The sequence below is a fragment of the Gorilla gorilla genome, chromosome 5, assembly GCF_029281585.2.
Source record: "Gorilla gorilla gorilla isolate KB3781 chromosome 5, NHGRI_mGorGor1-v2.1_pri, whole genome shotgun sequence".
Classification (NCBI taxonomy): Eukaryota; Metazoa; Chordata; class Mammalia; order Primates; family Hominidae; genus Gorilla; species Gorilla gorilla.
In genome coordinates this window covers 153353407-153368533 of record NC_073229.2, presented here as the reverse complement: position 1 = coordinate 153368533, position 15127 = coordinate 153353407, and the positions used below count along the sequence as shown (strand labels likewise).

The following is a 15127-nucleotide window of genomic DNA, read 5'->3' as shown; positions in this document are numbered from 1 at the left end:
TATATTATGTGTGAGATTCTACATACCAACTGATTTTGCATAAATAATATGACACCAAACTGCAAAAGAGCCAATTTCTAGCATATGGTACTTGAAATAAACAAATACTGAGAGTCAGACAGCACTTACAGTCAATGACTTGTCATATATCTGAGATTGACTTGCCTCTTGTAATTTGTAAGGGAGAGAAATTTCAACATTTTTAACAATGCAAAAATATTATAAACATTTGAGTATCTTGAGCTAGCACTGCTTTCACATTTTGAAATATAATGATGATAACATTCATTAATATCATTGAAGAGAAAATCTTATGTGTAAAATGTAATAATGTAGTTGACATTGTATTAAAAATTTCATTCACCTCTTTTTAAAACTGGAATTCTTTTTTACATTCAATTAAATAAATTTTAAATTAGAAATTATATTAAGACATTCAAAAAGCACATATAACATGCATTACCCATGCAACCTAGAGGTAACAAAATATTTATATTTTATATTTGCCTCAGATATATTTTTAAAGCAATGATACTTAGATACAAATGAAGCTCATTTCACTTGTTTTATTCCCTTTCCTGTTTCTCTAGAGGTAACTACTATTCTGAAATTAGTACTTACCCTACAAGTGTACTTAAATTTTTTAATTATAAGGTATGTGTTCACAAACAATGTAGCGTTGTTTTATGTTTTACAACTTGATATAAATAATACCATAATGACATTGTTTTTTCCACCTGAAGTTTCTGAAATTTATCATTGTTTATACATGAAGATCTATTTCAACCACTTTAACTGTTTCTTTTATCAGATTAAAGGAAATATTACAATTTATTTTTGCTATTTATTTTTCTCATTTTCATCATAGTAAGTACATTTACGTTGAGCACATTTTAGATGGTTTTTCTCTACAATTGTAAGAGTTTTTTGGGGTAAATGTTTGGATGTGGAATTGTTGGTTGACAGGGTTTTATCACCTTCAAAGATACTAGATAATACCATATTGCCCTCCTAAATTGTGGTACTAATTAACTCTATTAATAGAAATGGTAAACATTTCAAATTTCACAGATTTTCACTGGTACTTGGTGATCGTCAGCTGTCTCCTCATTTAGAATTTTATGTTCTTCAATAACCTTTAAAAATTATCTCAATTTTACAAACACTTATTTTTAGGTATCATGAAGTTTTTCTTGCTATTCTAAGTATTTTTATTACATTTTTTATTTGCTTGTCACTGACATATAGAAATACTACTGCTTTTTATAGATTGATTCTTCTGGACTATAATCTAGTCAAACTGTCTTATGGGTTCAATATTCTTACTAAAGGACATATATTATTTAATATTCTTTCCATGAAGTTGGACTGTGAGTGGTAAACACTCACAATAAAGATATTTGCCCCCAGTTTTAATATTTTTCTCTTTGTCTTGCTGGTTGACAGGTTTTCTACTAGGGGTAGACTTATTTTTTATCATCCTCAAACTGAGGATTTATAATAGTTTTTAACTCATGATCATTCTTTTCTCCTTCATTATTTTTTCGAATATTGTTTCCCTCAACTTCTTCTAATCTCTTCTTTGGCAACTTCTGCTAAACTTCTGTTCAATTTTACAATTCTGTGAGTCAGTTAGCATCATATTTATTTACTTCCCTATGTCAATTTATAGGTAATTTTTTCAGGCCTATATTTCTGATTTTCTATCCTACAGTTTCTCATCTCTTGTTTAACCCAATCATTGAATTTTTAATTTCAATGACTGCATATTTTTTTCATTTCTGGAAGTAAATTATACATGTTTCTTTTCCAAACCTGGTTACTTTTGAATTTTAATATAGCGTCTATTTTATATTACTTTTTTCTATTCCTTCTTTGTTTATTCTTCAATCTTCTAATCATGCTTTTACAATTGTACATTTTAAACATATTTTTATGATTTATGTGATAAGAATATGATCACAGATTTTTATGAATACAAAATTTATTTCAGACTACCCTTTCTAGTTCTTTGTGTACAAATATCCCCATTTTTGTGGCTACTGGTTTCCTTTTGTAGTTATTTTCCTTTTGTGTACTTTACTTGCTTTGTGATGAGATCATTTTCAGTTGAGGCTGTATTTTTTTTCCTATGGGAATATCATTTCCTTGACTTGTTGAAGAATGCCAGCACATAAGGGGAGAATAAAAATGGATCCCATTCCCAAGTGGCACACAGGTTTGGGGATTTGGTCTTACACAAGCTAGTAACTTTTACCCACCCAGAGCCCCTAAGAGAAAAATTTTCTAGCTGCCTCTGTAGGCTTGCAGGAAGAATTTTCTAGCCCCCATTTCACTGTCTGAAAGCATTTCTAGTGTCCCTGCTTCAGTGAGTTCAGCTGCAATTTCCGTCTGTGGGTCCAAATCCTAGTGTCAAGTCCTAGTGAGGGCATTAAAACTCCAAACTTTAGCCCTGATCTTAGAACTAAGACTTGTCTCCCACCCTCCACCCCATGACCCCAGTTGCTCAGTTTAGCTTGAGCTTTTGCTTATGCTTAACTTAGATTTCCCTCTTTGGTCTGACATCTAGGAATTTCCCTTTCTTTCTTGAATCTAAATGTTTATAAATCTATTTGCTATGTTTATGCAGCATCTCTGTATTTTTAAAATAGCAAAAGTGGGAGAAGTGATGTCCATATCAGCTCAGTATGTCATTTTACCCACAGGAAAAATAATACAGCCTCAACTGAAATGGGCTCATCACAGAGCAGTCATTTAATATTTATAAAACAAAAAAACAATTAGGCCCAAGACTTCCTAATGAAGCTCTTCTTAAAAATGTCTTCACACTTCAGTAAGATATTTCTTTCTGATAAAAAAATTATTTAAAAACTCGTATGTTATAGTATAAGAGAATAAAGGTACAAATGTTTAAGGTTAATAAGCATTTTGGAGATGAATACTTATATACACATTATTTCATATGTGATTCATATTATTTCTATTTACAGATAAATACTTATTTAAAGTTACTAACTTGGATAGAAATATAGGGACACTTATGTATATATTCTTCCCCTTCTGCTAAAAATCTGTCATTTGATTTGAATTTATATCTCCAATATTTTAGTCTTTCAATAAAATTTTGCTTCTTAAGCAGCATTTTGATCCATGCTGTTTTTACAATCAGTTGACATATCTATGTCAAATCATGTTTTTGTGAAACAGTATAAACCGTTACATTAAGTGTCTTTTCAGTATTTAAATACACTACACTAAGTGTCTTTTCAGTATTTAAATTGTATGCATATTTTGTTGAAATGCTAGGTTACTAATTATTTTTTAAACAAGAGACTGTAGGCACTTAATTGTAGTACATTGCATGCACATTTTGATATAACTCATCGTGGCATATTGTGATATTACTGTGATATATAATTCTGTGATGTAATTCATGTTATATGCATATAATCTGTGATTTTTATAATTATGTAGATGTTTTATGAAACTTGCTTTCTGCAAGTTTTTAATCCTGAAACAATTTAGTTTATAAGAACTTACAGTTTTCTATTTAAGATATCACATGGTAGAAAGGCATTTATTTTAATAATGCTATTTACTTAATTTTCATTCTCTTTTATGATTTCTTAATTGCTGTTTATTGTTGCATTTTAATTGTCTGTGTAGAGCTTCAAGTGTCTACACAGGAGGCATCTTTCTTATTAGGATTATAATAATTCTCAGTACAATATTGAGTTCGGCTGAGAGCAGGCAGTAAGTAGCTCAAGGGGCTTTCCCTTGGAGCCCTGCTAATCACTACAGCTCTCTTGCTCCAGCCTTTCTCGCTATATTTACCAAAGAAAATTATCTCGCTTGTTACTCCCTTTCCTTGCAAATACCAGACATCACCATTGTATGAGTGATAGGTGTAGAAAAACACTTGTTTTTCTTCCCTGTTTGATTTTATATATTCTAGAAACTCAGGAGGTTTCTTTTCCATTTTAAGCTTAGTTTTGACTGTCCTTTATTTGAGCGAGTGGTAAAGGTTAGAGATTTCTGTGGAGTTTTGAAAAGAGAATAAAGCACACACAAGACATGTTTTGATAAATACTAGAGAAGATGCGCTAAGAGCCTGCAGGACTGCCCACAGAGACATACAAGATGGAGAGAGGAGGTGTCCTTAAGCAAGCAATCACTCACACACTGCTACACAATCTTGGTCGACTCAAGCAATTTTTCATTTCAGATAATATTGGAATGAAATGTAATAGATTAGAAAATTTACTACATTCCAGGACATGGCAACTTTTTACTATGGGCTTGTGGACTTTTCTGCTTACTGTGTCCACAGGAGTTTTATTATTTCAGTAGTTCAAAATAGGAACCTAAATTGCCCCTGATGTAACATATACCTATTACGTAACTATTATTATTATATTTAGCTTGATATTTCCAAACATTCTTGTCCCAATTCATAAACACTTCATTAAAACTAATATTTGCTACTTATATTATGGATTAATGGTTGTATATGTACACATATGCTCACATGTATCAAATATAACTATATAATATTTTATAGCTGCCTAGATAAGACTAACAGGTTAATAAAATATTTTTAATAAGGGTCCCTCTTTAATTGAAAATAAAGAAAAAAGTAGTAACTTTCATTTTTACATAAGTATGGTATGCTAACTTTTTCAAAGAATGGTTCATTCTCTCAGCTAATGTAGTTATACACCATCTGGTCAGAATGTTATAGAACTCATTACTATAGGTAAAGTAAATCAGTCTTTTCATTTTTCACTTGTGCATGCCTCTATGTTTCATAATGTTTATAAGCTGCAGATGTAATGCATCCCTTGGTGTTAACATGATTTGTTATTAGGTGAGCATGTACAACAAATAAAGTTGCATTTCTAAAAGTAATCTTGGAAGAAAATATTGAGCCTTTAATTAATTCCATTAGGGCTTTCTACTTTTTTATAATTAAACAGAAAAATTTGAATATAATGAGTATTTTAAGACTTATCTGGGTTCAAACTTTGAAGATTATTTAAAAATTCAGAATAAAACCCTTGACAGAATTCATTTCTGAATTAGATGCAAAGGTAGATTTGAATGCACTTTAGTTTTAAAGGGTTGCTATTTCTAGTGCCGTATATTTTTAAATTAACACACTAGTAGGGCAATGGGGTGAAAGTGTTTTTGTTATAAAATAACAAGCCTTTAAATGTGGTTTATCCTCCGTGCATTTGTAGGCTTTTAGATAAGTGCCTTATAAACATCCTGCTACAGTGAACCTGGTGGGCATTTAAAGACATTTATAGGGTCACCACACGTAGAATAGATTATGGATACTTCCAGAAGTCACTAAAATTGCTTAATGCCAAGGAAATCAACAGAGAAGCCAAGAAAAATAACCTTCTATCTTGACAGTGGGACATTACTGGAATAAACAATGTACCTTGCAGATACAGGGGCCAAAACAAGGATCCTCATTTTTGCTCCCTAACCCACTGCAGTTACAGGCTTTGCAGTCTGGGTAGCCAGTGTAGCCCCTGGCACACCGATCACAGCTCACACCTCCAAAACCAGTTTTGCAATGACAGGATCCAGGTGCCAAACCTAAAGAAAGATGAGCCACATATCAACATTTCTAAAACAAGTACATAATTTAGTTGTTAAAGTTTTAATGATAGTAACCTTTAAAATGCTATTTTGACACAAAAATAGATTTTTGATATATATCAATAAAGAAAAGTTAAAACCAAAGAGTAGAGGGTTTAATTAAAAGCTTTCTATGATTACGTGAACATAGCATCTTCTAAGTGTCAATAGAAATATTAAAAATGTAAACAAGAAAGATGAAATCTCAAAGCATCTACCAAACTATGGCTATAGAAAACAATGACCAAGGAGAAATTTCCACAAACGCTAATGCTGATGATGCTACATTGAGAAGAATGAGCAGTAACGAATGCAAAACTAGTGGCTCACGGAACAAGCCTGCTCCACCAGACTATCACAGGTGCAAAGTAGCCTTGGGAATAAAGACATATTACTTAAAATAACAGTTTAACAATGATACTCTAAGAACATGCCACTGGCAGTATTACTAAAGAAAATAAAGGTGTTCATTGGAATTGATATTTTGGGGATAAGAAGCAATAGATGAGGGGAATGAAAAGTTTAAATTTACTTTTTTAACATAGAGAAATACAAAACACAATGTTTATTCATGTCTTTGATTAAAAAATAGAAATAATACAGGATGAATGAATACAACTAACAGACCTTCAAAATCTGGAGAAAGATAAAAGCAAATCAGTAATATGTATAGTCCATCAGAAAGAAGAAAGGAGGAGGGAAAAAAAGGCAAGGAAACATTAGGGAGAGAAAGCAAAAAGCAGAATGACAGAATTAGTGTCAGAAATGCATAGTAAATATATACTAATGAGTTAAGCAGTCTTACTGTTCTTATTAAAAACATAAACATGTAATGTGCACAAGAGATACACAAAATGAACAGGAATATTGCAAATAAAATATTACAAGTAAAAGAAAATGAATGTGTGTCAAGAAAGCGTATGGAAAAGAAAAAAAAGTTGTGAAATATTAAATAGGGCCAAAGTAGAACTCAAATAAAGTAGGTTCAGTAAGGCAAGCTCTCATTTTACATTGATAAAAATATAATAAAAACATGATTTAAATTATTATGTTTATGCTTCAAATAAGCACTAATTATCAGTACAAAAATATGTAGACAACAAAAATATATTGGAAATAAAAAGTTTAAAAGTCAATGGCTGAAAATGATGCTAACTTACTCATCTTAAGTATTTACAGATGAACTAAGAAAAAACAGAAAATTTGAATAATTTAATAATATCAAATTACATATTATGTGGTATATAACTATAAATATTTACCATAGTTTGTGATTGACTATAAAAAATATTCAATTATCAAAGCAGAAATTATCTAAGGCTTATTTTCTTAACATAAATACTACTTTTAGATGTGTATCAAATGCCACAAAAATTAAGATTAAATTAATTCTGAATATCAAACATGATGAGAGAATTTTATGCAAAATTCAACTGTTCTAAAAATTAATGCCTAAATATTTCTCTTTAATAACTCTTCGGTTAAAGAGAAAATCAAGACTTCAATTAAAAGTAAATAGCTATCTAGGTAGAATATAATAGCAGTAAAAAAGTAACTTAATTTTTGTTGAGTATGGAAAAACTGTACCCAAAAGTAAACTTATAGGCTTAAATAGTCCATTATTTTAAAAATAGATAAATTAAAATTTAATTCATTTAAGTATAAAAAAGAGAAAATATAAACACCACAGGAAATAAAGAGATTTGAAAAAAAGAAAAGCAAGCAAAAGGAAACGGTAAACAAAGCTAATCAAGGGTATCAAAAGAGGACAAATTATCAAAGAACTACCACAAACATGTTTTAATGATAGTTAATTTTTTTTATTATTATACTTTAAGTTCTGGAATACATGTGCAGAACATCCAGGTTTGTCACATAGGTATGCACGTGCCATGGTGGTTTGCTGCAGCCATCGACCTGTCATCTACATTAGGTATTTCTCCTAATGCTGTTCCTCCCCTAGACCCCCACCCACTGACAGGCCCCGGCATGTGATGTTCCCCTCCCTGTGTTCATGTGTTCTCATTGTTCAACTCCCACTTACGAGTAAGAACATGCGGTGTTTGGTTTTCTGTAATGCTAGTTAATTTTTACAGACTGTTTTCAAAACTTGAAACTCTTATGGTCATATAAAAATGGACAGCTATGTAATTCAATTTATGAAGCAAATTCTAACTTGATACCCAAATGCAAACGATAACCCAAAATAAACAAAACTGCTAAGACTCAAATAGCACTTATCTTATGGTAGTCATTATACTTAGCATTACACAAAACACAGGGGTTAATTCAGTTAGTACTCAAAACATCTATATGAGATAGACACTATTATTTTTCCTGTTTCACAGATGAGGTAACTAAGGCATGGAGAAATTAAGTGATTTGCCAAAGGAGCACAACTGGTTGGTGTCTGAGTCACAGGCAATTAACTTATGAATCCAGATGAGCAAAACACCAAACTGAATCCTAAAGTACATTAAAAGGATCCTCTATGATGTCCAAGTAGAACATACTCTGGTAAAATAAATATTGTTTGATATTAGTAAGTTCATTTCTAATAGATTACCCAATAGACCAAATGGGAAATAAATCTGATAATTTTAATAAAGTTTGCAAAGGCATTAAATAGTTTAACATTTCTGATGTTAAAATTTCCAGAAATTGAGGCTAAATGTAGAAGTACTTCATGTATTAAACAATGTCTATCTTAACTTTTATTTCTGGAAGTACTGTAGACTAGATGTCCAAAAAACCCCTCCTGTTCAGAACAGTTGTAGATACAGAATAAAATTAAACGTAGAAAAATAGATAGGTAGTTAGGTAGGTAGGTAGGTAGGTAGGTAGGTAGGTAGGTAGATAGATCGAAAGATAGATGGCAGATAATAGAATTGTTGCGCTGGTATGAAATAAAGAAACCCCTTGGAGATGAGAAACTACAAAATTGACTTCTAGAAAGGTTACGTCATTCTTTAAAACAATGTCTTTCCTGGAGTTGACTGGCAAATTCTGATGACTAGACTACAGTTCATGGAGCACGGTTTTACAGAAGAACAACAAAAAATTCTAGGTCCTATATAAGGTAGGTCATTATCACATAACTTCATGTAAATTCAAGCCTTCTGAAAGAATAAACTAAGAAATACATATGCACGCATACATCCACAAAACACACACACACACACACACACACACACACTTACGAAACATAAGAAAATGAAGTCCACATGAATAAGAGTTAGAAGAGAAATAAAAATGCAGACTCAGACTCAATAACAGACTGCTTCTAACAGATTCCGAAAATAAAATAAATATATTTAATATGTCTAAAGAGCTGAAAGTAATATTAAATGTAGATGAGTAAAAAAGAGTATTGGAAAACAAAATGTAGTTTGAAAATTTCCTTATGAAATATAACAAAATAAATTCTAGATGGATTAAAAAATTAAGTATTATAAAATGAAATCATACAAATGAAGAAAACAAATACATTTTTCTAATCTTGGGATAGATGAGAGTTCTAGGATTATAAAGCATGGAAGAAATACACAAAAAAATCAAAATATATAATAATCATGGGTTGGTATCATTATTATAAGTAAAGAATTTTACCTGAACTTTGACAGCTGATTACATAAAATTTTTGAAGTTTGTGCATTAGAAATTATCAACAGTAGTGAGACACAAAGCAAATCTGAAAACTGATTATTAAAAAATGATACACTATCACTGTTTTTAATATTTAAAGTGCTCTTACAAATCTATGAGGGAGAAAACTTCCTTCTACTAAAAGAAAATGAAGAAAACTAAAAGAAAAATCAGAAAAGAAATACATCGTATTTCCCTCGTAATCAAATGAATGCCAGTAATACACTAAAATATCCCTTTCTACTATCTGGTTATGTAATCTGATGAAGAAGTGCAAACCATGAGACCACATCTTACACTCTTTCCTAAATAAGTTATCAGAGCAAGCATGAAGATAAAAATGACCTACAAATATGTGTCCAATTTTGCAATTCGAGCCTGTATCAGATCATATGTATCTAATTACAGTATTACAATCTTGATTATTATATTTCTAATTTTGAATTATAAGCATTAATTATTGGTCCAGAGCTGAATGTAACTGTGAAAATCCTTGAAAAAATTTCAAAGATATGTAATTGACAGACACTGACAAGTGGTGAAGAATGTAGGGATGATAGTCTTTATCACATCTTATATAGTAGGACCTCAAGAGAAACTCTAAATGTAGTCACTGATGAAATAGACATGTAAGCTCTCTTGAACATGATAAAGATATCGTAGAAAAAACACATAATAAAAATGTATGGATGGTGGAATGAAGGAGGGAGGTGTTGTGAATGATACATTTCTTCACCTTTCAAGATGGAGAGTCAATAGGCAATATGTAACGGTGATAAAAGTACTGATAAGAATATTATTTAGATATTAAAGGTAACTCACTAAAAAACTGAATCGGGGAGAGGAGCCAAGATAGCCGAATAGGAACAGCTCCGGCCTACAGCTCCCAGGGTGAGCGATGCAGAAGACGGTGATTTCTGCATTTCCATCTGAGGTACCGGGTTCATCTCACTAGGAGTGCCAGACAGTGGGTGCAGGTCAGTGGGTGCGCGCACCCTGCACGAGCCGAAGCAGGGTGAGGCATTGCCTCACTCGGGAAGCGCAAGGGGTCAAGTAGTTCCCTTTCCTAGTCAAAGAAAGGGGTGACGACGGCACCTGGAAAATCGGGTCACTCCCACCCAAATACTGCGCTTTTCCGACTGGCTTAAAAAACGGCGCACCACAAGATTATATCCTGCACCTGGCTGGGAGGCTCCTACGCCCACGGAGTCTCCTGATTGCTAGCACAGCAGTCTGAGATCAAACTGCAAGGCAGCAGCGAGGCTGGGGGAGGGGCGCCCGCCATTGCCCAGGCTTGATTAAGTAAACAAAGCAGGCGGGAAGCTCCAACTGGGTGGAGCCCACCACAGCTCAAGGAGGCCTGCCTGCCTCTGTAGGCTCCACCTCTGGGGGCAGGGCACAGACAAACAAAAAGACAGCAGTAACCTCTGCAGACTTAAATGTCCCCGTCTGACAGCTTTGAAGAGAGCAGTGGTTCTCCCAGCACGCAGCTGGAGATCTGAGAACGGGCAGACTGCCTCCTCAAGTGGGTCCCTGACCCCTGACCCCCGACCCCCGAGCAGCCTAACTGGGAGGCACCCCCCAGCAGGGGCACACTGACACCTCACATGGCAGGGTACTCCAACAGACCTGCAGCTGAGGGTCCTGTCTGTTAGAAGGAAAACTAACAAACAGAAAGGACATCCACACCAAAAACCCATCTGTACATCACCATCATCAAAGACCAAAAGTAGATAAAACCACAAAGATGGGGAAAAAACAGAACAGAAAAACTGGAAACTCTAAAAAGCAGAGTGCCTCTCCTCCTCCAAAGGAACGCAGTTCCTCACCAGCAATGGAACAAAGCTGGATGGAGAATAACTTTGACAAGATGAGAGAAGAAGGCTTCAGACGATCAAATTACTCTGAGCTACGGGAGGACATTCAAACCAAAGGCAAAGAAGTTGAAAACTTTGAAAAAAATTTAGAAGAATGTATAACTAGAATAACCAATACAGAGAAGTGCTTAAAGGAGCTGATGGAGCTGAAAACCAAGGCTCGAGAACTACGTGAAGAATGCAGAAGCCTCAGGAGCTGATGCAATCAACTGGAAGAAAGGGTATCAGCGATGGAAGATGAAATGAATGAAATGAAGCGAGAAGGGAAGTTTAGAGAAAAAAGAATAAAAAGAAATGAGCAAAGCCTCCAAGAAATATGGGACTATGTGAACAGACCAAATCTACGTCTGATTGGTGTACCTGAAAGTGATGGGGAGAATGGAACCAAGTTGGAAAACACTCTGCAGGATATTATCCAGGAGAACTTCCCCAATCTAGCAAGGCAGGCCAACGTTCAGATTCAGGAAATACAGAGAACGCCACAAAGATACTCCTCGAGAAGAGCAACTCCAAGACACATAATTGTCAGATTCACCAAAGCTGAAATGAAGGAAAAAATGTTAAGGGCAGCCAGAGAGAAAGATCGGGTTACCCTCAAAGGGAAGCCCATCAGACTAACAGCGGATCTCTCCGCAGAAACTCTACAAGCCAGAAGAGAGTGGGGGCCAATATTCAACATTCTTAAAGGAAAGAATTTTCAACCCAGAATTTCATATCCAGCCAAACTAAGCTTCATAAGTGAAGGAGAAATAAAATACTTTACAGACAAGCAAATGCTGAGAGATTTTGTCACCACCAGGCCTGCCCTAAAAGAGCTCCTGAAGGAAGTGCTAAACATAGAAAGGAACAACCGGTACCAGCCGCTGCAAAATCATGCCAAAATGTAAAGACCATCGAGACTAGGAAGAAACTGCATCAACTAACGAGCAAAATAACCAGCTAACATCATAATGACAGGATCAAATTCACACATAACAATATTAACTTTAAATGTAAATGGACTAAATGCTCCAATTAAAAGACACAGACTGGCAAATTGGATAAAGAGTCAAGACCCATCAGTGTGCTGTATTCAGGAAACCCATCTCACGTGCAGAGACACACATAGGCTCAAAATAAAAGGATGCAGGAAGATCTACCAAGCAAATGGAAAACAAAAAAAGGCAGGGGTTGCAATCCTAGTCTCTGATAAAACAGATTTTAAACCAACAAAGATCGAAAGAGACAAAGAAGGCCATTACATAATGGTAAAGGGATCAATTCAACAAGAAGAGCTAACTATCCTAAATATATATGCACCCAAAACAGGAGCACCCAGATTCATAAAGCAAGTCCTGAGTGACCTACAAAGAGACTTAGACTCCCACACATTAATAATGGGAGACTTTAACACCCCACTGTCAACATTAGACAGATCAATGAGACAGAAAGTCAACAAGGATACCCAGGAATTGAACTCAGCTCTGCACCAAGCAGACCTGATAGACATCTGCAGAACTCTCCACCCCAAATCAACAGAATATACATTTTTTTCAGCACCACACCACACCTATTCCAAAATTGACCACATACTTGGAAGTAAAGCTCTCCTCAGCAAATGTAAAAGAACAGAAATTATAACAAACTATCTCTCAGACCACAGTGCAATCAAACTAGAACTCAGGATTAAGAAACTCACTCAAAACCGCTCAACTACATGGAAACTGAACAACCTGCTCCTGAATGACTACTGGGGATATAACGAAATGAAGGCAGAAATAAAGATGTTCTTTGAAACCAACGAGAACAAAGACACAACATACCAGAATCTCTGGGACGCATTCAAAGCAGTGTGTAGAGGGAAATTTATAGCACTGAATGCCCACAAGAGAAAGCAGGAAAGATCCAAATTTGACACCCTAACATCACAATTAAAAGAACTAGAAAAGCAAGAGCAAACACATTCAAAAGCTAGCAGAAGGCAAGAAATAACTAAAATCAGAGCAGAACTGAAGGAAATAGAGACAAAAAAAAACCCTTCAAAAAATTAATGAATCCAGGAGCTGGTTTTTTGAAAGGGTCAACAAAATTGATAGACCACTAGCAAGACTAATAAAGAAAAAAAGAGAGAAGAATCAAATAGATGCAATAAAAAATGATAAAGGGGATATCACCACCGATCCCACAGAAATACAGACTACCATCAGAGAATACTATAAACACCTCTATGCAAATAAACTAGAAAATCTAGAAGAAATGGATAAATTCCTCGACACATACACTCTCCCAAGACTAAACCAGGAATAAGTTGAATCTCTGAATAGACCAATAACAGGATCTGTAATTGTGACAATAATCAATAGCTTACCAACCAAAGAGTCCAGGACCAGATGGATTCACAGCTGAATTCTACCAGAGGTACAAGGAGGAACTGGTACCATTCCTTCTGAAACTATTCCAATCAATAGAAAAAGAGGGAATCCTCCCTAACTCATTTTATGAGGCCAGCATCATCCTGATACCAAAGCCAGGCAGAGACAAAACCAAAAAAGAGAATTTTAGACCAATATCCTTGATGAACATTGATGCAAAAATCCTCAATAAAATACTGGCAAAACGAATCCAGCAGCACATCAAAAAGCTTATCCACCATGATCAAGTGGGCTTCATCCCTGGGATGCAAGGCTGGTTCAATATACGCAAATCAATAAATGTAATCCAGCATATAAACAGAGCCAAAGACAAAAACCACATGATTATCTCAATAGATGCAGAAAAAGCCTTTGACAAAATTCAACAACCCTCCATGCTAAAAACTCTCAATAAATTAGGTATTGATGGGATGTATTTCAAAATAATAAGAGCTATCTATGACAAACCCACAGCCAATATCATACTGAATGGGCAAAAACTGGAAGCATTCCCTTTGAAAACTGGCACAAGACAGGGATGCCCTCTCTCACCACTCCTATTCAACATAGTGTTGGAAGTTCTGGCCAGGGCAATTAGGCAGGAGAAGGAAATAAAGGGTATTCAACTAGGAAAAGAGGAAGTCAAATTGTCCGTGTTTGCAGACGACATGATTGTATATCTAGAAAACCCCATCGTCTCAGTCCAAAATCTCCTTAAGCTGATAAGCAACTTCAGCAAAGTCTCAGGATATAAAATCAATGTACAAAAGTCACAAGCATTCTTATACACCAACAACAGACAAACAGAGAGCCAAATCATGAGTGAACTCCCATTCACAATTGCTTCAAAGAGAATAAAATACCTAGGAATCCAACTTACAAGGGATGTGAAGGATCTCTTCAAGGAGAACTACAAACCACTGCTCAAGGAAATAAAAGAGGATACAAACAAATGGAAGAACATTCCATGCTCAGGGGTAGGAAGAATCAATATCATGAAAATGGCCATACTGCCCAAGGTCATTTACAGATTCAATGCCATCCCCATCAAGCTACCAATGACTTTCTTCACAGAATTGGAAAAAACTACTTCAAAGTTCATATGGAACCAAAAAAGAGCCCACATCGCCAAGTCAATCCTAAGCCAAAAGAACAAAGCTGGAGGCATCACACTACCTGACTTCAAACTATACTACAAGGCTACAGTAACCAAAATAGCACGGTACTGGTACCAAAACAGAGATATAGATCAACGGAACAGAACAGAGCCCTCAGAAATAACGCCGCATATCTACAACTATCTGATCTTTGACAAACCTGAGAAAAACAAGCAATGGGGAAAGGATTCCCTGTTTAATAAATGGTGCTGGGAAAACTAGCAAGCCATATGTAGAAAGCTGAAACTGGATCCCTTCCTTACACCTTATACAAAAATCAATTCAAGATGGATTAAAGACTTAAACATTAGACCTAAAACCATAAAAACCCTAGAAGAAAACCTAGGCATTACCATTCAGGACATAGGCATGGGCAAGGACTTCATGTCTAAAACACCAAAAGCAATGG

The 15127-nt window shown here is 34.8% G+C and overlaps 1 protein-coding gene across 6 annotated transcripts in view; it reads right to left on the bottom strand.

Annotated features, from left to right (window-relative positions):
• LAMA2 (laminin subunit alpha 2) overlaps nucleotides 1–15127 on the bottom strand; it is a 631365-nt gene that overhangs the window by 335629 nt on the left and 280609 nt on the right. For all 6 annotated transcript variants that reach the window (XM_055391635.2, XM_055391626.2, XM_055391631.2 and 3 more), the window contains exon 10: nucleotides 5447–5607. In XM_055391635.2, coding sequence (XP_055247610.1) covers nucleotides 5447–5607 — 161 coding nt within the window. The remainder of the gene's footprint in view (nucleotides 1–5446; nucleotides 5608–15127) is intronic.